Source organism: Falco peregrinus, chromosome 1 (assembly GCF_023634155.1).
Source record: "Falco peregrinus isolate bFalPer1 chromosome 1, bFalPer1.pri, whole genome shotgun sequence".
Classification (NCBI taxonomy): Eukaryota; Metazoa; Chordata; class Aves; order Falconiformes; family Falconidae; genus Falco; species Falco peregrinus.
Window position 1 is genome coordinate 84,869,456 of NC_073721.1, and position 26,331 is coordinate 84,895,786.

Genomic DNA, 26,331 nt, shown 5'->3' on the forward strand with positions numbered 1-26,331 from the left:
GGATGATTTTCTATAGATGTATCCCTCAAGCTCTCCTCATTTCTTTTCTTCAGTGCCTCTGACCTGGTACTTCTGACTAGCTGAGTCTTGCTACCTATGAAGGGTATTCCTTTTGCCAGTGTGACATACCTGTTTCTAAAGTATGATCCCCATGTGCAGAGTGATCTTTGAATAAGTTGCTATTAACTGTGTCCTGTGCCTAAGGGACTTGTACTTAATAATTATATGGCACACATTATGCATTCTTTGCACATTCCCAAAGCCTGCAATTTTCTGAGAGCATCCTATGACACTAGATGCTTTGCCAAATGGGAGTTACAAGAGGCTCTGATGGAAATTACAACCTTTCAGGCTGTATCACCAAAGAAGTAATTTTCATACTCTATTGTAATACAGCATTCTCTCTTTCATTAAGAGAAAGTTAAAGTTGATTGTAGATATTTGAAGTTTTGTTCAAAAGCAAGTTACAGGAAGAGGAATGTAGTCTAGGGAAAAGGGATTCAGTTTAAGTCATCACAGGCATTCAGCCTCTCCCTGGTTTGTAATCTGCCAGTATCACCAGTACATGGGGTTTTCCAGAGTTAGATTTCAGTGAGGAGCAAAAGAGAAAGAAAATCTTTTTCCTCCCAAAATTAAACCTCTTTGTGAGCCAACATTCTAGTATTTCACATTCTAGAGTTTCAAAGACCTTGACTTCCCTCTGTTCTTGTAAGTGCTTTTAACTGTTTTGAGCTGAAAGATGGAAAGGTATAATGAAAATACAAGATGAGAAATACTATGGTAAAAGCTCACTACGGATAAATGGTAGTAGAAAAAAACCTGAAGTGGTTGCCTGTGTGTGATCATGTGCTGGGTACAAAACAGTATGTACTGCAAGTCAGGTAACATCTTACAAGATGGTTATTGAAGAAATAACAATGGCTGTTGAAGGAATACTAGATCAGAACCCTCAGAGCCTTCAGTTCCTGTTAGTATCTGCACAAGTATTTTCCGTATTATATCTTGAAATGTGGATGAACTTATTAGGGAATAGAATCCTGTTTCTCTTAACTGCAAAAATGACCAGTAATGTTGGTGGATTGGATATTTTTTTTTGCATATTTGTGTGAATGTTGACCTTTGTCTCAGGAATTGGGTGGCATTTATATAGGCCACTCTGAAACCGTCACAAAAGGAAATCTTTTTATCCTTTCTCTGTATTTTTCCTTGACAAAAAGTGGAAAAAAAAAAGTTATTTAGGTGCAAATGTTTTGTTTGGTTTTTTTCCCTTGAAAATTGTTCTAAGGTGAGGAGAAGGAAAAGTTCAGTCCTCTGTTTTTCTTCTTGGCGAGTACTGTACTTGATGAGTAAGTGTTCATCATATAATAAATGGTAAAGGAGTGTAGAGACATGTGTAGCCTATTTGAATCTGCATCAACAAGTATCCCTTGTGGATAAGTAGAAATAATTCTTACTCAGATTTCAGCCCACGGCATGTAGAAAAGCTACAAATAATTTCAGGAGTAAATTTTCCACTGGAATTAAGGAGACTTTTCATGGAAATTAACATGCCACCAGAAACTGTTTTACTTAACCTACTGGAGTTTTTAAGCATTCTTTCTTCTAAATACTGCCTTTTACTGTTTATTTGGACCAGTTGTGTGGTTGTAACTGATATTTTGCCTTTGCTTTAAATGGTTTCTAGGGGTTTTTGATGCCTACTTGGTAGTTCAGTCTACAGTGATCTAATTTCTTTTATTTTCTAGTTCTAGTAAACTACTTAAACCTTGTTTAAGCCTCCTTGTTGCCCCCCATCATTGTGGCTCCTGTCTACACCAAAGCCATGAGATGAATGCTTTGGTTTAGAGTGGTGACTCGTACACGGTTCACACACAATCTGTTGGTTTAGTCAAGTCCTCTCGTGCTTGCCCACAGCATAACTGTCACCACTGCCCCACCGTGACCTCCTCCTGTTCTCCACACAGCCTCAAGCCCCCTGCTCATGCATGACTTAATTGTCCTAGACTAATTTATTTCACTGTGGTAGATGGGTCTTTCTGGTACAGTGTCACTACCATTTTTTGTGCTGCTTATCACTGCTCAACTCAGTGATGACGATGCCAGATTGTCTCATTGGGTCTTTCCGGAAGCTGAATGTGAAATGTTAGTTCAAGGACATTTAATGTCCCACTGAGCTCCCACATCCCCATGGGACGTGCTCTGTAGCAGTGGTCTGGATGCCATAAGGACCAGTTGGGTGTAGTTGTCCAACAAATTGCCGTGTGATCTTTTGAAGGAGTTGGAAAGCCAGCTGTCAGGTTGCTCTTTCATCAGTAACCAAGGGAACTGGTGGGTACTGGGGAAGGGAGAGAACTTCACACGTGTGTTAGATAATAGCAGGATGTTCATGGTGTTCTCAGAATTAGCCTTCACGTGGGTCTGTCCTTCAAATGAAGCACTAAAACATGATCCTTCTCTTTTGTCCTTGAGTAGCTGTTCTAGCAGAAGTTAAAGATCTCCTAGTACTTTTGAAAAAATAACCCTTCATGTCCTAACAGGCCTAACTGAAGAAGAACGTGGGAAGATATGGAGCACACTAGAAAACAGGCTTGGATCAGGACAAGGAGGGTTGGACTTTTAGACTGGCACGAAGGAGACTTGCAGACAGCAGTGGCTGCAGAGGAGGAGGTGTTGTCCACCAGTATTGGCAGGACTTGAGCAGCTGTAGAGAAGCAGAGAGGAAGATGCGAGTGCTTTAGAGATACTTCACTTGCAGTCTGCTAGGACAGCTGGAGAAAGACTGATGGGGGCATTTAAAGATAGTTCTGTGCAGGCTGGCAAGTGGGTTATGTGAGGAAGGGGCAATATAACCGATATTCATTCCTACTGAATCTGTAAAGAATAGAGCTGCAGTGAGGATGTTGTCAGAAGTAGTGAGAATAAACAGGTAAAAATGCAGAACTATTGACAGATAAAACCACGCTGTTGTGGAGGAGAGTGTTTCCACAGCTGGTGATAGAGGACTAAACTGGAAAAGAGGGATACAAGCAAGATGGAAGTCTGAAAAATGCAAGATCAGAGGTTTTGTAAGGATAATTCTTTCGGTAATAAACAGTGCAGAAGACTAGAAGCCAGCATTCTCCATGAAGGCTGCTGACTTTAACCTTTGACAATAATTTTGCATCGTTTGCATGTATAACTGCATTATTATTTAAACATTCTTCTGCAGGATGTTTCCATTTACTTTTCCTTATAATAGAAAGTGCATCCACCCTATCCAGAATCCATTTTGTACTACTATCTTAATAAACTTGCCTGAGATTTAAGAAACAAACTTAGGTGATTTATATAGATTTATACTAGATCTTCTTTCTTTCTTACCTTTTTGATTTTGATACCATTTTAAGAAAAAAACCTTGATGGAGTGAGGAATACTTGTAGATTTTATATGCAGAACTTCCCATCACTTCACACTGAGCGTTCATCACTTATTAACTGTAGTTACTTGAATTAAGGATAAAAAAATGTTTTGGACAGTGTACAGCTTAGATTGTATTAAGTGTGTAACTGAAGATTATGAAAATTCTAATATGCTAAGAAGTAGAACAGTTGCTTTACTAGACCTGTTTTTGGAAGTAGCTAGTTTTGTAATACATACATAGAGTTATGAAGTGGCCGTATAGAAGTTACCTAATGCATTTCTTTGCATGGTTATTATCAGTATTTTTAAAAAGTCTTTTCCTCCGTAGATGTCAAGAATAAATTTCCTTCATAAACTTCTTGACCTGTGAAACTTAACTGAGTTTTCTGAATGTCTAACATCAGCTCTAGAGATAAAAGTTCTGAAACGAGCTTTGTGGGACAGTGTTAGTAACAACATGTAAGACAGTAAAAACGTTTTGTCTTAACTTTGCCGCCTCTGCAAAACCAATTGACTTAAAAATCTCTTTTTCTAAGTAAAACTAAGCTCAGAGTTGTCCCATTTGAAGTGGAAAGTAACGGCTACTTTTACGTACTGACTTTTCTAAGCTAAAAGGATGTTTTCTCCTAAATAATTTGTCTTAGAAGAATTCCTTTTTAATCAGGATGAGCAAGAGATAAACATAAGTCCACTGTTGTCCGTGCATAAAGTAAAATGATGTAAACCTGAGAAACAGAAAACAGCAGAGCAATGGTATTGCTCTGCTTTTCATCAGCAGTCATGTTTATGATACCTATTCTTGAAATTTTTTCCTTGTTTCCTCTGAAGTTCTGTCATTACACCTTACTTTTAATAGAGCAAGATAAATGACTAGTAATTATAGAAGCTTAAAAGTATGTCTTGCTTTTTCCTTGCAAAGAATACATGCTACAAATGATTCTGAATGACTTCAGCACTCCCTGATTCCAGAGGTTTAGTGAGCTTAATTAACCAACCACTGGCACAGCCTTGGGTCCTTAGGTACCCCCAAGAAATGCAGAAATCCAGAATTGCCAGCCAGTGCTGCCAGTTGCACCAGCAGGATTGAATAACATTCTGTACTACTACAACTTCTAGTCCCAGACATGAACAGAAAGTGTCAATGCTGTAAATAAGTAGTTAATTACATCAAGTGATGCTTTTTATTATTGGGAATTTATTTGATCCTAACCAAGCTCCTTTGCATTTTAGGGGATTTGCAGTCTTCCTTCTGTCTGCATCTTCTTTATACACACACACACACGCTTCCAGTTGTTCTTCTGAAAATCAAACTTTGCTTTAAGTCCAGGACATAATTTTCCTGGTGGTTGATACTTTACCTCATTATGTTGAGCTTTTCAGCAAGCTATGAACTTTAAAAAAGACAAATCTGCATCAAGTTGGGCCACTGCACAATTAAGTTTCAAGGAAGTTAAGTTGGGGTTTTTGAAAATGTGAGTTTTTGTAAAAGCATTAAAATGTGTTGAGTGAGAGCTGTTGGGTCTTTAATGGCTCTCCAAAGGCTATGTCTGCCTTTTTATGGCCCATTAATGTTTTCGTCTGTTGAGTCTGTGCAGAGCCTTGTTAGTTTTCCTGAATTAACTCAGTTGAAGCCTGGGGATCTTTGTTTCTGTTTCAGAAATGTGGAGCTTTAGTCAGTGTAAGGTAACTATACCTGCACCTCAAGCTGGATTAAATTTTACTGTGATAATTCCTTTTTCCCAGTCTCGGCTGTCCTGCATTATTTCCAGCTTCTTTGTGATCTGCTTCTGTTACAAGTGGCATAAGTGGTGAACTCTCATACCTCTTTTTTTCTTTTTTTTTTCTCATCATCCTAACCCCAGTACAATGTCATTTTAGATGACAGATGTGACAAATGCCACTCTGGTAGTAACAGGTTTTGTTGAGTCTGGAGTAATTGCTGCCTTAAGCTGGGTATGAAGTAACTGAGCATTGCCTGCTCCTAAACACTCAGCAAGTGTGATTTTAGGAGTCCATGAACCATTATAAGAAACTGGAAGAAAAAGTAGTGCCTAAGTAATTAAAAAATAAAAAACCTGAAGCATTTGTTCAGCAACTGTCAATGGCATATGGCCCCTTACAGGAACACTGTCGTGCTTTAGAACCTCAGAGCTGGCCTAATTATTTTTTTCTCATCTCTTTGTAGTAATTGTGTATTTCCAGCATTTCTTTCAAGAACAAATAAATGATTTGGTGATCTCTTTGGAAAAAAACCACCAATAATCTCTGCTTCTGGAGGCAGTGGTGCAATAACAAACACGCATTCAGGCTGTTTGTTGTACGCAGTATACTCAGAACAAGGTTAATCCTGCACTTGTACTTTGTGGGGACTGAGAACCTGTCATACTCTTTTTTTTTCCAGAGGAGGACATTTATTATCCACTTTACACTTTCAAGCTATCTATGACTTTCTATAACGTAAAAATAAAGGATCTCTTGAGTCCCCTCCCTTTCAACACATATTAAAACATTTCTCTTAACTCCCCTTCTCTCTAAAATAATTGCTGTATTTTGCAGGTGATTTCCTATCTGAAATTTTCCTGAATTCCTTATTTCAGAGAGTTGCTTTCCACTCTTTCTAGACAGCTTGCAAAGCTGGCAGTAGAGATCTATAAAAGGCAAGATACATACTGCTGTTCTGTATTTAGGGATATCCTGGCTTTTCTATTCACATTTCAATATTAATGAAATAATCAAAGTGCCAACATTAAGTAGGCAGGATGTTAAATGGAAGTTGTTAAGGCTTGCAGCGATTTTTTCTGTAGCTGTTGAAGGCTGAAATCAGGAAGTATTAAAGGAGTACATAGAGCATTATAATACCTGCCCATGTGGCATTCTGGAAAATAGTTCGTGTCACATATAATATGATTTCATGAGGAGGTTACTGTCATGACTGACAAAGAAAGCTGTGTTGGCATAATAGACTTCTCCAAGCAATTTGGCTTAGTACTGTATTAGTCTACTTTAAAACTGGAAGGGATAGTGCAAAGCAATAGAGTTGCTACGCCCACTGATGTGGCATGTGTGAGACTAATACTGTGATGCTACTGTGTCCATTTGTTGTATTTGTGCTTTAAAAAAGTTGTGCATATTCTGAAGGTTTAACAAAAGTTTGCAAATTATCTGTCTTCTAGTGTAGCAGTCTGTTTTGTTTAGTGATGATAAAGTTTAAGACAGTTTGTTTTACAAGGTCTATAGGAAAATGAGGGTTTTTTTGGATAGGAAGAGTTCTTCATCCAGCAAATAGTACTATACTGACATGTAATGTCCAAAACAAGACAAATTCATAATAAAAAGAAGATGTGTATTTTTGGTGGAGTAGTTAACTGCTGGAATCAGGGTGGCTGTTGCAGAACGTCTCCACACAGAACGGTTTATTTCAAGAGTGGATGTTTCCAAAAGGTTTGCAGCCTTGCTCCAGTATTTTGCATTAGTTGTAGGAACTGGCTGAATTTTGCCTGTCTTGTACCAGCAGTGAGACGCAGTGGCTTCTTTCGTCCTTAAAATGCTTGGCTCCTGAGCTCTTTGTGAAATACGGTAACAGAGAGATTTAGGTAGATCTTGTAAGGGCTTCCTCTCCTTCTCTCCCCTCACAGCTTTTTAAGCTCTGCTATAGAGGACTGGTTTTCTACCATATGCACATGCCTGCTTCTTCAGTGTCTAATGTTTCTTTTTAGGAAGAGAATGGAGACTATACTTACGTAGAAAGACTAAGAATGCCACTTGATCATGGGACTCTGCTGGTGATGGAAGGAGCTACCCAGGAGGACTGGCAGGTAAGGAACTCCTTGGCACTGTTTGCATGCTTTGCTGCAATGCAGTTTTCTAACTATGCAAGAGGCACTCCCATAAAGGTATGGGACATTCTGCTTCCAGTGACACAATTGTTTCCCAGAGCATTAATACTGCTTTCTGCCTCAGAATTTCAAAGCACCCACAGAAACGATGGGTTTCTTTCAAGTGCTAAGTGATGTAATCAGTATCAGCTCAGATGTTCCTCATTTAGTTCAGCCATGAAGGTTGCAGCCTGCAGCTGAAAGAGCAAAATCAATTTAGAAACTTGGAATATAAAAAAGTTGCAACTTAATTTAACAAGTCTACAGTAATTTACAAAGACCTTTTGTTTTCAGTGGCCCTGAACAGTCAGAACATGATGGTTTTGCCTTTTAATATAAATGTTTAGAAAAATAAAAAGCCATCACAGGAATGAAGGGGTTTTTACATTGTTTGATTAACTGTATTTTAAATACACAAGCTCATGTATTTGGTTTTGTTTTTTTGGTGTTTTGTTTTTTCTTTCTAATGCCACTTACAGCATCGAGTGCCGAAGGAATATCATTCTAGAGATGCACGGATAAACTTGACCTTTAGGATCATTTATTCAGAAGCTGATGGAGTTTGGAAGTGAAGAGGCACTTTGGGCATTTTTGGATATAGACCCACAGCAGATCCAGAGCCTCAGATTGCTACAGATTTAAAGGAAGCCTTACAGGAATAGATTTCTGTGAAATACCTGATGTGGAAAAGAATCGATATTATGAAGATCTTTGACAATCAGAAGCTGCCTGTGTTATGTGGACAGTGCTGTTTTGTTTTCATAAGTGATATGCTATTAGATGATACTAAATCACAGGCTTAAGTTTGTGAAAAAGCAATGATTATTCTTAAAAGAACACAAAGCACATGAAAGATCTGAGAGGTACTGACTGGAGCGGAAAGATTCAGTGAGCAGTTATTTTTGCACCTTCTCTTGTCTCCCCTTTCCCCCAAGTAGTGATCTATGTTCTAAGTAATGACAGGACAGGATTCTTCCATGTGAAGCCAGCTGTACGTGTGCTGTGCGTACAGAAATGAGAAAGCTGCACTTCACAGTGATCTCATTTCACAAAGGGATAGAGCATTGTTTTTCTTTGAAGGTTGCAAAGTCTTTTGCAATGAAGCAATCAGTTTCATAATTTATATAACTACTTGAATTATAATAGTGTCTAGTAGAACAGAGGGTCAAAGCTCCCTTCTGCTATGCACCGAGTGCTCAGACTTCATCCTGTTTATCCATGTAGACGAGACAAACGACAGAGAGACCTTAGCCACCAGCCTCCTCAGCCAGACTGAAGCTGCCCGTTGCTTGAGTATGAACAGTCCTCCATCCCTGCTGCTTAAAACTGTTACCTCTGTGTCATAGGCAGGAAAATAGACACAAAAGAGATGAAAAACGTTACTTTCAGAATTCGCTAATGAAATTCTTACATTTCTTTTTTGTTTTTCTTTTTAGCACAACTACTTTGCAGCTTCCAGTGATTTCAGGTGGTACAGGAAATGCCAATGTCTCTAAAAATGAGGCTTGTGCTGTCAGATTTGATACCCAGAAGAACCGGTCCAAAGATTTGGAGCCGATTTATTATAATCACAATGTAAGTCAGTTGCAAATGTACACTAAGTAGAGTCTAGTAGCACCAGGTGTAGCACTCACTCTGGTGTTACTGCTCCTAGGTCAGTGCATATTGCATTCAAGAATATTACTTGAAGGGTTATCTCTTAAGCCTCTGCTGTTACAGAGAAACAGTCCAGCAGCTCAGACCTGATTCTAGGTTGACTTGCTGGATTTCTTCAAGTTTGCCCATCCTAGATATGTCTCAGCTGTTGGTAGGGACTGCTGTCTGGGTGTTGTCAGGTATGCTGCCTACATGTTTAAGTTCTCACTGCAGCTAAATGGCATCCACTGTACTGGATGAAAATACAAGTTTGGTATGTCTTCATTTTCTGCCTGAAGTAGGATCTAAGCATGGGTAAATATCTCATGCCTTGTAACACGTTAACATTGTTAAACAAGCAAGAATCCCTCTTCAGTCCAAGAATTAGTTGGTGGTTAGAAAATATCTTTGTTTTCTTTCCCAGCATCTGCTGTAGTTTAAAATTCTCATTTCATGAGAACAGTCAAGTTGTTAATACTCACTTATGCCTATGTTTTAATGTTATTGATGACCTAAAGGACAGGCTGTTGAGCCATTTCAATCCCTGTGCTCTGAAATTGAGCAGAATTGTTTTTGTTGTATATCAAAAAACTCGTGAAGCAACCTCTCTATCTAAAGCACCATATAGCTTTTGAAATAGCTTATTATTCTAAAATGAATGAATGTTATTAGAAAACTTACTTCGCTATCTAATAATGTCTTCACTTTCATCCCAGTTTGTATAGAAATATGTTTTTGGAGTATATTTAGTGGTAATTCCTTGCATTTGAATTTAAGATCTGAGCTCTGTGATGTATCTCCTGAGAATTACTGTTGAAGGAGGCAGATGCTTACTTTCATGTTTATGTTCATTGGGTAACTGGAGCTTTGTGCGCATCCCTGTATGTGTGCCCAGGTTTGGCAGTCCTGACAGAGAGTGGTTTTCCTTAAGCAAGGGGCAGTGCTAATTTCTCCAGGTATTCTGACAAGGCAACACTTTAGCCTTTATCAGTTTGTTCAAGCTACATTTATTTACACTGTGTTAAGAGTAGTCGTGCTGCAAGAGAGAGTAGGACATGGGGACTAGACGGAAACTTCAAACCCCCAAACCTCAGCCTATAGAAATTACAAACCCATTTGAATTCAATGAAGCTGGGCACATGACTGATGGTAGGGCCCTGGAGGCTGATACTGTTGTGGGAGAACAGTTTTTCACTTACTTTCTTGGATTCAATTTATAATGTTAGCAAATTTTGTTTTAGTTTCTTTACTTCCTTTGATCTAGGAGAAGACCAAGGTTTCTTCCCTTATAAATAAAATGATTTATAAGAGAAATGCTGTACCCCATGGAGCAATCTTGGGTGATACATTTTTGTTGCAGGTGTCTACTATGTTCTGCACTGGCTCGTGTGTCAACTGGGAGCGCTGCTTATATCCAAATCTGGTTAACAGTGGGGAGAAGGCACTTGGCATTGTTCCTCCCCCTGTCCTGAGTGCCCTGGCTGCAAGTGGAACAGTTGGCCTAGAGGTCAGGTTTCTTTGTCCACTGGGAACTCGTAGGTCGGTCCTTCCTCCCCCCACCTCCTCCCAAAAAAGTCACCTAGCCAGGTGGCAGCAGATCGCAACCTCCTGTCTGCTGGGACAGCAGGAAATGGCTTAGAGCAGAGGAGATTCCAGCCCACATCTCAGGAGATCTTTCTGCAGAAACATTTTTTCCTGTAGGTAGAAATTTGTTCCTGGCTGCTGCAATCACTCTTACAGTTCTCAGAACAGATGTGTGCAAAAGTGAGATTTGAGTCTGGTGGTGTTCTCGTGGCACCTAAAGATTTTTCACTGGAAACCAGGGCAACTTCTAGTGCTGCTATTCAGCTGTTTCTGCTGTTGTAGTCAAGCGCAGAGGGTAGCATATTTAGAATGGTAAATATGTAGCTAGGTTCCATTCTTTAACTTAAAGATATCTGGAGGAACCTCTCCCCTAGTTATATGGATTTAAAAACAGTATTTCTAGAAATGCTACCTGAAAGATTTATTTTTCAGTTATAAGGCTTTCTTCCCAGGATGGTTTTGACAGTCCAATTTTCCCAGCCAACAGTGTTTTGAAAATAGGTTTAAACTCAGAATACATTACATTAATGTAAAGTAAAATACATCATTTATGTGAAAACAAAGGCTTATATGTACATGGAGGATTTGGGGGTGGGGGGTTGCCTAGGGTTTTTTTGGTTTTGCTGTTATCACTAGACTCACTAATCTACTCATGGAGTAGTCTGGCCACATGAGGTAGTGGAGCAGATGCTAAGAGGTGCTTTGCCTACAGAGCGCCTGTGAATTTTATTTTCCATATTCCCTGTATTCTTCCTGTGTCTTCCAAACTCCCTCTTGCTGCCTTTTCCTTTCCCCTGTCATGTCCATTGTCTTTTGTTCATATTTATCTTTAGTTACCTCTCATATGTTCCCTGCTACAGGTTTATTGATATTTTTTTACATAGAATATATAAACTGTGGGGCTACTTTTTTCCAGCTTCATTCTGAAGTGTTATTTTTCAGCAGAGTATGTGTCTCTTCCACGAAGAGCTGGAAAATTGCATTTCTTAAAACTGTTTGTAGCCTTCAAACTAGTTATCCCTGTTAAGATTCCCTTTTAAGCTTTTCCAAAATAGCCATACCTTTTCCAAAACATAATGGCCCTCAGGCTTGATGATAAGGAGCAGGGAAGGCCTGATGACAAGGAGCAGGCAGGAAGCTGTCTTCAGTAAGGATGAAGGGTGGCCTGCGACTCTGAGGGAACATGCAGGGTGGAGCGGTTCTGACTGGTTCCATCAAAAATACGTAACCATTCATTTATTTAACACCTATATAATTGTTAACATTATTAATTAACCATACCGGTGTGAGGAACTGCTCTGTCTCCATGCTACTTGCAATAATCATTTAATCAGAGAATACTTGAATTCAAGCACAAACTCTTGATAAGGTTAGAGTATATCCGATTGAATACTATACTGTTGGGCCACGCCAGGTTGATCTGAGCCACATGCCTTTTAAAATCAACAGCAAAATTCTGTCATTTCTCTGCTGTGTTTTTTTTTTAGGGAAAAAACCCCCACCTCTTTAGGATTTTCAGTTTTGATTAACTTTAAAGCTGCAGTTAATTTTATTCCTCCTGTGTCAGATTAATTCTAGCTATGTATTTTCCACTTACCATGGCTGATGGGGTTAATATAGCTACATATAGTAATTTGTAGCTACAGTAGTAATGTAGAAGGAGATGGGGTGCCAGCAAGGGGTTAAGAATCCAGAATTTTCATACCATAGTGTTGACAAAGTACAGAAGACTGTTTTACTGGGGTTTGGGGTAGAAGAGGTATGATGGGTGCTGTGAATCCCACAATGCCTCCTTCTCAAGTGCTGCTACTATTGACTTAGCTAAAAAGCATTTAACACCCACTTTGCCTTTTCTGGTCATAAACCTTTTCAGAGTGGGTATTTAATCTGCCCGGCTACATTTTGTTTTCAAAGTGCTTCTCTTCCATCCTTGAGGTTTCCATAGCAACCTGGGCCATTTGTTTAAGTTGGAGCTCACTGGCCTGTCTTTCCTGCACCTAACTTCTGCTGAGATCTTGTGGGTATTGAGTCCTCTTCTTAGCATGCCTGAGAGTGATGTGTAAGGGGTTTATACAGGCTCAGCAGCGGTTGCTTTAAGAGTTCTGGCCCAGAGGCAGAGGGCCAGTTATTTCAGCAAGTTGACAGATGTGTGCTTTCTCCCCTGTTGCCCTATTTAATTTACCTCGTTCTTCGGTTGTGTAACATTTAGTATGACTTTGCAAAGTTATTACAAGCTTCCTTGAAGAACAGGTTAGCTGGCAGGTCTTTGGCAGCTTGTGCTGGGAAGGCACATCTTGGGAGAGCTAGGGGGCCTTGTTTTAAGTGAAGAAAGGGAGGACCATATTAAAGCATTTTAATTAGAATAAGGAGTAAGGAGGTCTGTTGCATGGCCCCCATTTAGGTTTCCCAACAGAAACAAAAACTTTGTTCTGTTCACTCAGGAGGTTTTGCTGGCTGAACGAGACTTGGAGCAGAGTCTTCATATCACAGGGGATCATCCAGACAGACAGTGCTCACTGGATCCAGAATGATTCTTAACTGAAAGTTGTTTATGCCTATAGCTGCACGTGCAGTTGCTTTGCTGTTCACAGGAGGGTGCAATTTATTCTTTCTCTCTAGTCCCATGGTGGAGACAGCACATAGATCCATGCTGAAGAGTGGGTTGACATTACAGCTGATCTCTTGAGTTACCCGTGCCAGTCCTCTGCCCCTGAGCGTGTGTTTCCTGCAATGCCTTTGTACTAGGGCAGGCTGCCATGCAACCCTGCACTGGCTGACCTCAGGCAGTAAGCTGGCCAAGCATGAGCCCTTGTGATGTGTTGACCTTGGCTGGGTGCCAGGTGCCCACCAAGCTGCTCTATCACTCCCCTCCTCAGTAGATCTGGGAGAGGAGAAAATAAGATGAAAAAAAACCCCTGTGGGTCAAAATAAAGCAGTTTAGTGAAGCAATAGCAGAAGTTGTACACATGGAAGCAAAAGAAAACAAAAGATGTTATTCTCTACTTCCCATCAGCAGGCGATGTTTGGCCACTTCACGGGAAGCAGGGCTTCAGTGTGTGTAGCAGTTGCTCCCAAAGACAAAATGTCATAAATAACAAATGCCCCCCCTTTCCTCCTCTCTCAGCATTTCTATCTGAGCAGGCGTCATATGGTGTGGAATATCCCTTTGGTCACTTTGGATCAGCTGTCCTGGCTATGTCACCTCCCAAAATCTCACCCACCTCCAGCCTCCTGGGGGGAGCGGGCAGGGAAGGTTGGAGAGCCAGCCTTGGTGCTGTGCAAGCGCTGCTCAGCAGTAGCCAAAACACTGGTGTGTTACCTCCATCTTTCTGGCTACCAATACAAGCACAGCACTATGACGGCTGCTGTGGGGCTCAGCCAGACCCAGTGCATCTCTTAAAGCAGAAGAGAGCAAAAACCAGGCCCCTTGAAAGGATCCACAGGCTAGAAAGAGTGCTAGTATTGGGTGGGACAAGGGAGTTGTGGCTGTGACTTGTCACAGGTCATTGGCTCCTTGTCATCATTAGGGAGGGCTGCAAGGAGAATTTCTTACCCAGAAGAGTTTCTAATGCAGAGAGCAAAAGATGGAGCAGGAGCGAACAGAGATGTGACTTCCCAGAGGGAGTACTGGCATAGACACACAACCCGCAATCCCAGGTTGGTGCCCAATTTGTTAGGCTGCAGAATTTATGTGGTTCCCAGTATCCCCCCTCCTCTGCTTTCTGGAGGCAGATCTGTGCTGTGGTTTTGCACTGTGCCAAGGAGGAGGGAGACAGCTTGCCGCCCCAGCATGTCATGCCTTTAGCTTGAAATAGCTTGGGGGGGGGGGGGGGGCGGGCTTGGAAAGGAGAGGGGTAACGAGATTCAGGATCCTCAATTCTTTGGGAGAAGCAAGTGGAAGAGATGAAAGAGGGATTTAAAATTGCCTGGTCGTGTTTTCTGTTGGGAACTGGTGGGTGGCTGCAGGCACCCTGGGTTGTGCAGCCAGGATGTGGCACCGGTACCCATCCCTGCACAGAGGAGGGGGAGCAGCGCACACATTAGTAGGAAGGTGTCTGACAAATTGCGTGTAAGGTAAAATTTGCCAATACCTGCGCTTCCCCAGCAGCAACGAAGCCATCACAGCTCGTGCCAGAGAAGAGATTCCTGGGACCAGCTGACAAGCCAACATGAAGGAATCCTCCCAGGGCTTAGGGCAAGGAGAGTGATTGAGCGTGGTACTGCAGGCTGGATGTGGGACACAGCATCTTGTTGCTTGCAGGAGCCACAGGTAGAATAAAGTGGCCTAAGTATCTGCTGTTTCTCTGTGACATCCCTGTATTTTGCACTGATCAGTCTTTCCCTTGGTCACATCAGTTAACTCCTGGCTTCACTTCCCTTGCAGAGGCCAAAGGAGCTCTATTTTATCTTAGGAAAGCTTCTTCCTAGTGTTACAAAGATCATTTCTCAGCTTTGGGTGCTATGGGCTTTCATCTGACAGGGACAGGATGAGGCTTTTTTTTCTTTCTGCTTGTCAGCACTGGTGCCACACAGGATCCCCTCCCCAAGGCAGAGCTTCGGTTGCTGGAACAAATGTCACTCACCTGTTTACTGATGTGGTTGTAGTAGTTTTTGTCTGAAGTCCCCAAAAAGATGTAGAGACTGAGTAAAAAAAAATCTGCAGGATTTGGTTACTTGAAGGTCATCATCAAGAAACTTCTGTTTGAGTCTCTGGAGTACAGTTGATTTCTTTCTTGATTACTTGCAAATAGGCTTAAAGAGAGAGGAAAAAAGATTTACTTCACTGAAATATTTGGATGCTCTGCAGTCGTTTTAGCTGCAGAGGAAAGTGGAAGATAAAATCCTTCAGAAGTGCTAAGATCGTATTTGTGGCACTGACTTAAGATTTTTGATCTCAACTCACATAAGGAAAGGCTTCCCTTTTGCCCGACCTCCAAAGCAGCCAGAGCCTTTGTGGCTGTGCTGTCTGCTGCTCAGCCCTCCCTTTCTAATTTTGAGGTTCATGATCAGTTTTGTCCAGATCCGAGAGAGAACAGGAAAAGTCTCAGAAATAATTCAATTTCTCCAGCTCTTGCAAAAGTCAGCACTTGGGTACAGAAAAGAAACCAAGATGAGTGTCCCGTGCTCAGCTATGAGTTACGCTGGGCCTGCCTGATAAGGAGCGAGGGAATCCTCCTCTCAGTGCTCCTTTGCTGATAGCATTTCTGTTGCTGCAGCTGACATGTTGCCTGGGAGGCAGCACAGCACGTGTGGCCATCAGCAGCGTCCTGGCCACTAGCTCGGCATGCACCACATGGAGGGACAGAAACTCCCTGGTTTCATCAGCAAAGTTCTCCCCTGCACACACTAAGGAGATTTCTCTCCCCAAAACTTTTTTTTTTCATTTTATTTTGTAAGGCAAAACATTATTTCAAGCTTTTGAACCTGAGACAGGATGTGGTTTGTTACTTGCAAAAGGTATTATAGAACTAGAAATCCTAATTTTTGCTCTGCTTAATTGATAGGATCACAGTAACAACTAGACATAGTAATACCTTGACAGTTAAAGACATGAGAGGTTAGAGGTTAATTTTGCTGCCAAGTGGCAGCAACTTGTACCAGCAGGAATATTCAAAGCAGTCTCTTTAATTTGTTAAAAGCACAGTTTCATTCTTTGAACAGCCGAGTTTTCTGCAATCACTGGTCTCCAGTTGTTTAAACTGCACTATCATCTTGTATCCTCCTATTGCTGTGTCCTGGTACGTCAGTAACAGCGCTAGGGAAAGCTGCCATCCTTTCTGATGCCTGTCAGGCCAAACAAGGGCAATTTAATGTAGCAGCTTTCATCAGGGAACATTTTGCAGCTCTCTTTAAAAACAGAGTTTTATTACTACATTTATTGTTAGTGGTGAGATGACAGCCAAATGCTGTTATCCTGTGACATGCTGCTGAAACGCTTTCTCACTTCAGCTGTCACTTTACAATTAAAACAATTCAATATAGAGAATAAAGTAATATATTTCTGTGAGGAGCATTAATATGTTCAAACATTTTAGTCAGTATTTTGTCCTAATGGCAGTGGGCAGAAGCTTTATGGGATTTAGTGCCACTCACAAAAAGTAAGGCAAGACTGAGTGAGATACTTGAGGGGGTTGGAGCTTTGAATGCACAGACTTTTTGTTAACGGTGTTGTATCATGAGGTCCTCACAAGTATTAACAAGTGTTTGTCATGACCTACAGTCATGCTGTGGATACCTCCTTGCCTCGCAGCACTAGCTGCTGCTGCGCCTGAAGGAAATGGTCCTGCTCCCAGCTCTCGTCACAGGCTGGCAGGGAGAAGTGAGGCTTGAAGAGGGCTGGTGCCATGTACCCTGCAGGCAGCGTGCTGGGCTTTCCATCCTAGCCGTCGATCCCAGACTCTGCCCCTTGCTCTTGTTACTCCTGCCTTGCTTCTGCTCTTAACTAGCCTGCATGGCCCCGCTGTTCCTCCTGCTCCCTCCTGTCTCACCCTTCACCATGCTCCTGCCTCCAGCTGCCTCCTCTGCTTCTGAGGGCTCCCATTTCAACTCATCCTTCCTACCAAACCCGACTTTGATCTTTACGGTCTTCATTTTAAAGTGGTCCAAGCCTGACCTGACTGCCCTTGTCCAAGTTACATCAGCATTCTTCTCACGCACCTCACTGAGAAGCCAAAACGGGTTTCGGTGACTTACATTGCAGTGAAAATCCATGGCAGGTTTCTACCTCTGGTGTCCTAGGTCTGTGACCACACCCCTGAAATGATTCAACATCAAATTGATTTATATTCTATAAATATATGTATAGATTATATAGTTATACTTAGTGGAGGTACCAGCACTCAGACTTTGTACGGCTAACACTGCGCAGCGGAATACCTTCTCTTCCAGGTCAGTTCCCAGCTAGTGAGAGGCACCATTGGGGATGGCGAACACCACAGCATCCCGGCGCCAGTAGGCATTGCTGGGCTGGTGGGCCTGGGTTCACACAGGTCTTGCTACAACCGTAGTGGGAAGAGGGGGAGCCAGGTTTCAGGGGTGGGCTGAGGAAAGGAGGATCATGCGGTGACACTGTCTGTAAAAATAAAAAGTTGGGAATCAACAAGTCAGCTGAATTTCCCATATGCGGTACTAGAGGCTGACTTGGAAAGAAATTTTTCAGCTAAAATGGCAAAGTTATGTAAAAAAAGGAGACATATAAAAATGAGACAAACTTTTCTCGTAAGAAGTTATTTTGTCTAGAGAAGTATCTTAAAACCTCAGTAAGTGGTAAGGTGACACCATTTCTGTGGCAGATTGCCTGGGGAGATAAGTCCTTCTGCGTACCCATAATTCATGCATTGAACTCATCCAGTTTGAAGCATCCCTCAGAGAACTTGCCCATCCTAGCAACTCCGTAGTACGTCAGCAAGAGCTTCCTCGTAGAAGGGGCCTGTAGAGATGACTTTTCACAAGCTGCTTGCAAACACTGCAGCGGGGACTTGAGCCTCCTGCTGCCTTGCCAAATGTATCTGCCCTCCAAGGTACATTAAGTACTGTAGGGGAGTTTCCTCAGGCCTTGTTGCCTAAGGCTTCTCCCTCATCTCCTGCTGCAGGGGACAGAAATTCTGGTGTTTGGGGTGTGAAGGAAAGCCCTGGCCCACAGGAGGCTGGAGTCAGGGCTTGATCTTCTCTTGCCTGCAAAGATTTCCAGTCCTGCACCTAAATCCCTCCCGATACCTGCCTGCTGCAGAGGGGACAAGTGCTTGTTACGCACCCACGCTGCCAGCTGCAGGGCTCCCTGCGGCTGCCCCCAGGCATGGCCCGGGGAACATGAGGGATCTAACTTCAGGAAGATGTTTCAAGGGACATTCAAAATGCTGGCTGCACGTTGCTCTGTTGGCTGCCTGACTGTGAGCGTGCGAGTGTGTGATCCTTACTGTAGGTTACCTGCAGACAGTCAGCTGCTGGGGCTGGCTTTGCTTTGATCTATTTTTTTTCAAAAGGAAAAAATGTTAAAAGGCTGCTGGGGTCCCAGCTAGAAATACTGGAAAGGAAGGTAAAGCATATCCAACCAAATACATAAGGAAAGGGATATGGCAACCCTGAGTGCATAGCCCTTGCAAGTAATTAGTCAAACAATTCCCTGGTGTAAATTCATTCACGCATGCTAGAGAGAGAGTTGGCTGCTGAGTTAAGCTGCCAGTGGTGCTGCTATTTTGTTAGGATAGCTAGAAAAAACCAACGGTTTGCTTTTTCTCCAGGCAGCAGACTCAGTAGGTTTCAACTGGGCCTCGTTGAATAACTTAGGTTCCCCTATCAGAAAGGTACAATTTCAAGTTTAAATCAAATGTGCATGTGTGCATGCAGAGAAAAGGATCAGAGGACTTACCTTCTGCTTTCAAAAGTAGTTTGTATTGACTACTTGTTTATTTATTTTGTCCTTTCCTATTTGTAAGCTGGTATCTGTTAGGCTGAATGTTATTCATATATATATATATTATATTATATAATATATATATTATTATTATTTTAAAAATGGTTGTTTCAGGGTGTGAACTGTAGTGGAGAAGGAACTGCAACTCCTTCCCATTTCCTCATGGAAATGAATTCACAGAGCAGAATGCTGAGATGCCCACAACAAGGTGCTGTGTGGTGGCTGACTGTACAAAAGAATCTCTGGAAATGCCGCCTGGCAGGACAGCAAGAGGCAGTTTCTACTCTCAGGTATGTTTTCAGAGGAGATTTGAAACCCACCTGCTGGGGATAGGTTCAGGCATCCTGCTGATGTGGCTTATCCCTCTGCTTTGTGAGGGAGGCCCCCTCAACTCTGATGGTGGGGTTACTGCACCGCTCCTTTTCCGGGCATGAACTGCTGTGTTCAGGGCATCTACACTGGTATTGCCTAACTACAAGTGGCTTCTCTGGCAGCCCAGGCCTTTGAAAAGTTGGGGTTTTTTTTCCTACAGGAAGAGGTGGATCTCTCTCTCCTTTCTCTTTCCCTTCTGTGGCATTCAATCTGATAGCCAGCAAGAGGAATAACAATTAATAGGCTAGGCATGTATTTCCTATAATCACATTGTTAGACAAATGACCTAATGACATAAACTGATTTCCAAGGTGCTATTTCAGCAGCATTAGTCATTTCTCCTCCTATGAAACTGGCATTTTAACTTCCCAAAGCCCCACGGCTGTTGAGTGGATATTTTATGTAAACCATGCAGCATTTGAAATGTTCCTAGCCCTGCGTAAAGGTTCCCTCCAGCCCCTGCGCAGCACCCTGGCGTACAGTGTGACTTCAGCCCTGTACTATGCAGGAAAGAAATCTGCTCTGATGATCCATGTGGCAGAGAGTTTCTGTAATCTATATCATGAGGTCACATTTCAATACTGGGAGCAACCAAGATTGAAGTAATAATTTAGACCACTGGAGTAAATATAGTTTTTACATTAGCGCATTGCAGACCTAACTTGGGGGATTATGTCACAGGATATTTTTTCTGATTTGTCTCAAAGAAAATTTTAAGGCCTCCTAGTTATTGCCATGGTGATGTTGCTCCAACTCAGCGTTGAAATTTCCCAGAGAGTTTTATAATCAGTTGTGAGGGAATTAAATGTTTGCTCTACCTGAAACGAAACCAGTTTGCCCTCGTACTGAACTTTCTGTATGGTACAAGTTTGGACTGGGGATGCATGTACTGGATTTCAGATATCAAGTCAACCGGCCTTTTTCGGCAGAACCTTGGATCCTCTCATGCTAGAGCGGATTAAATTTACCTTGCTTCATATGAATGCGAGATGCTTTTCCTCACTGCCAGAACAAGACTTCTATGTCACCCCACAGCTTGTTTCTGCAGGACAGACAAGTGCAGCCCCAGGAGTCCTCCAGATTGTTCTGCAGGCTTCTCTTCTTGAAAGGCTGTGCTGAGGAAACAGCTCAGCCCTCGCCATGCTGCAGAATCAAGTTGTCAGGAGTAAAAGCTGTTGTAAATGGGGCTCTTGGAGAGAAAGTCGCCATCGTACTGCAGTAAGGGCTGTTTGGGCTAAATTTAGCCGTTAAAATCAACAGTAAAAACACAGCCTTCTCCAAGCTGGAATGATTCAATTTGACCAAGCAGAAAAGTGTTCCCTTATTAAGCCAATTGTAACTCCCAATAAAAAGGCTTCAAACTGAACCTGGCCCTAAAGGCCTTGGGGAGCCAAGAAGCCAGGAGATTGCAGCCAGGTGTTTCATAAAGCCAAGGCTCTTAATGTTTCTTTCACACTGGCAAGGGGCAAAGCAGCCAGCTTTCTGGAAGCACGCTAGCAAGTGCCTCTGGTCCCCTCTCTCCCAAAGCCACGTTCTTTTGTTTTAGCCCGTTCGAGACAGGGCTGTGATTACAATGGTTTTTTTCCAGTGCAGATCCTGAACTATCACCACCGCTAAGGTGGTTTGGAAGGAGGAGGGACCAGTTCCGAGTCTTACCCAAAGACAGAGCTGAGTCTTTCTGATGGTGAACTCACAAGAACAAGTCCCTTTCTGTGTGCCGGACTGTGGCATGGGATGTGTTGCTGTATGTAAGCTTCTGGGTTTTTTTCAGAGCACTTGTCTACCTCTGCACAAAAAGTAAGTTTTATGGCAAAATATAATAAACTCAAGCTAGCTGCAGGTGTGCTAGCTTCAGCACAGGACCTGGGACTCCTGGGGTAAGCGCAGATCTCTCTGTGGGCTAATTTACTGGCTGGTGCTGGAGGTGTCCCAGGTACTTCTACAGTGCGCTGCTGTGCCGCGTGTGCGTGCTGAACACGGGCGTACTGGCTGGCAGGCCTCGGGCCCTGAGCACGCTGGCCTTGTCCCCTTGCCAGCACAGACCAGGATTCCCAATGCTGTTGCTAAGCTTCTGCTTCCTTCCCAGTTCCTAACCAAGCTTCAAAAATATTCTCGAGTGGGTGAAGCTATACTGGAGAATGTCTTTATGGGAATAATCTAACATTAGCCCCGAAGAGGGGACAGACTAACCATTTCAGGCTCTTCCTCCCTCATGCTTTTCTACTCTGCTTCCTTCTAGTTCCTTTCCTGTTCCTATCGTATTTTTTTCTTACGCTGTTGTGTTGTTCCATCACTGAGACTCCTTGCAATGCACCAGCTTTAAAGCGTGGTCCCCACCATCACTAAATTTGCAAGCTTTTGTTTCAGCTCAGTAATATTTCTGTGCTGGTTTTTGTCTGAGGATCCAATTCTGCATCGTATCGAAAGAGTATTACAGAGCCCACAGGGGAATGGAAAATTTCAGGATCCCTTCTAAAAGGATAACAATAGAGTCACACTGATGCAGGTGTTTAAGCTACATTCGAGGTGGCAGAATTGGGAAGGAGATCCCAGTGTCTGAGTCCTGCTTAACCCTCTGCTGCTGACCGTTTCTTGTCGGGGCCCATCCCGTGTGATCACTTTAGTTCAGATGGTTGTAGCAGGAGGGTGTTTGGGCTTTGGCTCGCCTCGGTGTTCCCGTTAACTGTGGCTGTTACTCTGGCGTAGCGATCGCAGCTGAAAGCTGTGTGACAAGCCCACCGGTGTTCTCCAACAGCCGCGGGAATCGCGGTGTCGGTAGGAGAAGCCGCGAGGTGAGGTGTGGAGGGCTGAATGACCGCTGTGGTTCTCCGGGACGTAGCGAGGCCTCGGTAACCCGCGTGGCGCTCGGCGGGGCAGACGGGGGGTGCCGCGGGGAGCGGGGCCGGGGTAGGCGGGGGATGCGGCAGCGGTGCCCGGGGAAGCGGGGCCGGGGGAGTGGAGGGTCCCCCCCTCGGGGCCGGCCGTCGGACAGGGAGAGGGGCCGGGCAGGGCGACAGGGCCGAGAGCGGAGCCTCCGCAGAAGCAGCGCGGGGGGCTCCCCGGTCCCGGGGCCTGGCCCCCCCTCCGAGCGGGGGCCGGGGAGACGTCAGGCGGAAGGGAAGCGCCCGGCAGGCTGCAAGTGGGCTCCGCTGCCGTCTGAGCATGCTCCCGCGGGGGCAGCGCCGGGGTATATAACGGCGCCCGGGCGCCGGCGGCGGCAGCAGCGGTTCTGCTGAGGCAGGCGGGACGCTTCGCTCTGTTCCGCCGCTCTCCGGTCCGCGCCTCTCCGCACCGCACCGCGCCTCTCCGCACCGAACCGCGCTCCGCTCCGTCCTGCGCTCTACCGCCTCGTACCGCACCTTTCCGCTGGACAGCACCGCTCCGCATCGTACCGCACTTGCCCGCGCGGCACCGCCCGCGGGGTCGGTCCCCGCCGGAGCCCCGGCGCCCGGCACGGCCGAAGCAGCGCGCCCCGCTCCGCCGGCCCCGGCCCCCGCGGCGGGCGCTCCCGCGGGCGGCAGGATGGCCGCGAAGCCGGCCGAACTGATGGGCATCTGCTCCAGCTACCAGGCGGTGATGCCGCACTTCGTCTGCGTGGCCGAGGAGTTCCCGCCGCCCGCCCGCCCCGCCAAGGCCCCCAAGGGCAAGCTGCGGCGGCCGCGGCAGTCGCGCTTCAAGACGCAGCCGGTGACTTTCGACGAGATCCAGGAGGTGGAGGAGGAGGGGGTGTCCCCTATGGAGGAGGAGAAGGCCAAGAAGTCCTTCCTGCAGTCGCTGGAGTGCCTGCGGCGGAGCACCCAGAACCTCAGCCTGCAGCGGGACCGCCTGGGCAGCTGCCGCCTCCGCAACAGCCTCGACTCCAGCGACTCGGACTCGGCGCTCTGAGGGCGGCCCGGCCCGGCCCGGCTCGGCCCGGCGGGAGCGGCCCGGCGGCGGCGGCGGCACGGACTGGGCTGCGGGAGCCGCCCCGTCGCCGCCCGCGGAGCGCCCGGGGCGGGCAGCCGGCTCGGCATGTTTTCTAAGAAAGCGCTTGTACCTTCGTTTCTATTTGATTGTATGAAACTCTCCGTTTAAAAGACGAAAAAAAATTATCTTTTCTATTTGTTAGAAAAAATGAGCTGTTTTAGATGCATTGAGCTGCTGGACTTTATATTTATTTTTGCATTTAAACTGTTGACTGCATTAATTTAATATGTTTCTACCTGAATGTCTGTTATTATTTCCATAAGAGAGTAATAAAATCTGATATATTTGCACAGTACATATTGGACTGTCCTTATTTCAGGGATCTGACCTCTTCCAGCTCCCCTCACCCCTTCGAGGGTTAAAGGGATTTAAAGGCTGTAGGAAGCAGGTGCAGAACCAGTGGTGCTTTCCTCCGGGATGATGCTCGGAGAGGTTTTGCAGTCTGTGCTGTCAGGTACAAGCTGAGACAAGGGCCAAGAGAGACTCATTTTAGACAACTTTAATTGCTTCTTAGCGATCTTTGCGTTAACCTGAATTGACGCTTAAGGAGCGGTTGTAAGTGGTTGTGTCTGAGAACTTTAATGCAACTGGGTGAGCCTTGTGCGTTCACCAAAGTGCCTGTATACTTTCTGTTCTTATCCAGGTTGGTTTTGTCTCTTCTCCCCTTCCTCTTCTGATCTGTAAACTGTTTAGTGCTGCAGACATGTTTGGCAATGGGATACAATGCAGTTTGGTTTACTAGAGCAGGCAGTATTGTGTGGACAGGCTTTTCTTAGAGTTTGAAAAGCAAAGGTATTTATATGTGGTATGGGAGTGAAGTTATGTGGGGCTTCTCTGTGTGTGTGTGTGCAGGCGCATGGAAGATTTTCTACAGTGTATGTGCCAAGGACAGTCTGAAGCTCCCTACAGAATGAAAAGCAAATTCTTGGACTGGGAATCTTCTCGCTGTATTTTCTTAATTCTTTTTAATGATTCCTGTGCTAATAGTCCTGGCTTGAGCTGCAATCATACTGATAAATAGGGCTGAACAGCATGCTGTGAGCTTATTGGGGGGTAGGGGTTGCGGCAGAGCAAAAAGATGAGTGTGATGCAGATGGAGAACAGGTTATCTAGTTAGAGCTGGCAACCATGGATTTGTACCCTCTGGGCACTGAGGAACAGCAGATGACCTGCACGAGAAGCCCGATGGTGGCTCCCAGCTCTGGGCACAACTGAAGCTTGACTTTCTGTAGCTTAAAGCTGAGGAAAATCGGGGAGGGGGGAAGGGCTTGTTTTTGGATGTGTCCTTTGCCAACTTTCATAAATACAGGAAGTTTCAGAAACGCCCTTGCAGCAGGAGAGCCAGCTGACCTCCAGCACTAAGGGATGGTCATGCACACAATTCTACAGGTAAAGGAAACAGGTCTGGGCTCTGGCCCAACCTCCTTGTAAAAAAAGCATTTAAACCACCCCACCTGTCCCCCTGCACGCAGTCTGCGAAACAACTTCTCTCCCTCTGCTGTTAGACCCTGATGGCTGTTCTCTGTGTGGACGCAGTGCATATACATCATCTATGTACAAAGCAAAGCAACTTGACCTCCAGAATAGCTTTCAGCCAGGCAAACTGGACTTGGTAAGAAATAATCAGTTACCAGCAGCTGGGCTGATTTTATTCAACAGATTCCTAATGCTGTTACAATTCTGGGAGTTAGGGGTTTGTGAAAGGATTTGAAACATCTGTGGGAACTCTGTAGCCATGTGCTTAAATGTTGCATAGCGTACACAGCGGGCTAATGAGCTCCATAAAGGATCTCCAGAGACTGTATCCATCCTCCCCATACTGCAGGTTTCAGGCTACTTTTTAGTCTTGCTTTGCTGTCAGCTCTGGTACAAATCCCCATGATATACAAAGTGTGCAGTAGCTTCAAGCCGCTGCGAGCACATGATCCTCTTCCCCACTCATTGTTTCTGTTTAGCAGCTGGACTAATAGCAGGCCATTTACCTTGGTCCTTCCCATCCCTGCTTTAGCGTGCAGCTGCGCTGACACCACGCAGGAGGCACAGGAGGCTGTGCTTATGCCAGCCAGCAGCAGAGCGCTGGCTTCCTGGAAGGGGGAAAATAGCCATGGTCCCTTGTCTGTTTCAAGACCCAAATGTTAACACAGAGGACAAAGAGGGTTTGAGAATCTCCTGTAGCATAACATTTGAGAAAAAGCCATATTCCAGTGGTTAGGCTGAAAAAATGTTTCCCTTCAACTGTTCTTTGTTAACATTTTTCTGCTCCATCTCAAAAACGAATAACATGGGAGATGCCAGTGCTAAAGATAGGCTAGTGTTTATCTCCAAGCAGTTACAATTCAGGCAAAAGGGTGAAAAGCCAGGGTGTTTTAGTTCTGTCCTGGAGAGGCCCTCCTGAATGCAGCTGGAAAAATAAAGCTCCCTTCCAGTCTTCCTGTGCTGCTAATTTTGAAGGTTTCTCTTGCAGCGGGTTTTAGCATCATGGCCATCTATCCTGTAAGGATTGCAGGAAGACCTATTAAATTCACTTTATTGAGGGTAATGACTATATCAAAGGGTTTTAAGTCTGTCACCCACTACCTAGGCTTGAGATGTGGGTTGTGCATTTCCTTTCAGCAATTCACAGCTTAAAAGCATCCAGCAGATGCCACTTACAGTGGTGCTCCGCATGGTAGTGAGTAGGCATGAGCATTCTGCGTCTGCACAGGAAGGAGCTGAGAGCCACACGCTCATGGCGCAGAAAGACAGGTCTCAGGGCAGAGGGGAGACTGAGCACCCCAGGGTGGCCTTCAGCCCTATTTCTCCTTATCACAGGAAATCACACAGCAGAATGTGTCTTCAACGGGACCTGCAGTTTATTCTGATATCACTTCATGTGTAAATCATCCTACCCTCTGCAGCAAGAGGAGCATCTGGTGGGGTGAGTAAAAGCTTGAACTTGAAAGCAATTCTTTCATTGTCTTCCTGGTTTTGTCCAGTCCCCTTCGAGATCGTCGGCATTTTTCCCCTTTGCACGTGTTGAAATGCTGCATTAGTTTAAAGCTACTCGTGCTGGTGTGGTGGGTCTGTACCTCTACTTCTTCTGTTGT

General features: G+C 44.5%; 2 protein-coding genes across 5 annotated transcripts in view; both read left to right on the forward strand.

The window, feature by feature from the left end:
* ALKBH3 (alkB homolog 3, alpha-ketoglutarate dependent dioxygenase) overlaps nt 1–20,024 on the forward strand; it is a 31,669-nt gene extending 11,645 nt beyond the window's left edge. Inside the window, exons 8-10 of one of the 4 annotated variants that reach the window (XR_008745454.1) lie at nt 7,117–7,215; nt 8,712–8,850; nt 19,088–20,024. Coding sequence is in view for 3 of the 4 variants with exons in the window: in XM_055793819.1 (XP_055649794.1) it covers nt 7,117–7,215; nt 7,755–7,847 (192 nt within the window). In the remaining variant the exon portion in view is untranslated. Of the gene's footprint in view, nt 1–7,116; nt 7,216–7,754; nt 13,185–19,087 lie in introns of those variants that run through there. The other 3 variants (XM_055793819.1, XM_055793820.1, XM_055793821.1) reach the window with 3 other exon arrangements.
* A 2,777-nt stretch (nt 20,025–22,801) lies between these two features.
* Nucleotides 22,802–23,540, forward strand: C1H11orf96 (chromosome 1 C11orf96 homolog). Its single transcript, XM_055793822.1, has one exon. The coding sequence runs from the start codon at nt 22,802–22,804 to the stop codon at nt 23,162–23,164; it is 363 nt and encodes a 120-aa protein (XP_055649797.1). The 3' UTR covers nt 23,165–23,540.
* The last annotated feature ends 2,791 nt before the right edge of the window (nt 23,541–26,331 follow it).

What these genes read in the sequence shown, in the direction of transcription:
- C1H11orf96 (XM_055793822.1), top strand. Translation starts at nt 22,802, where the DNA reads ATGGCCGCGAAGCCGGCCGAACTGATGGGCATCTGCTCCAGCTACCAG.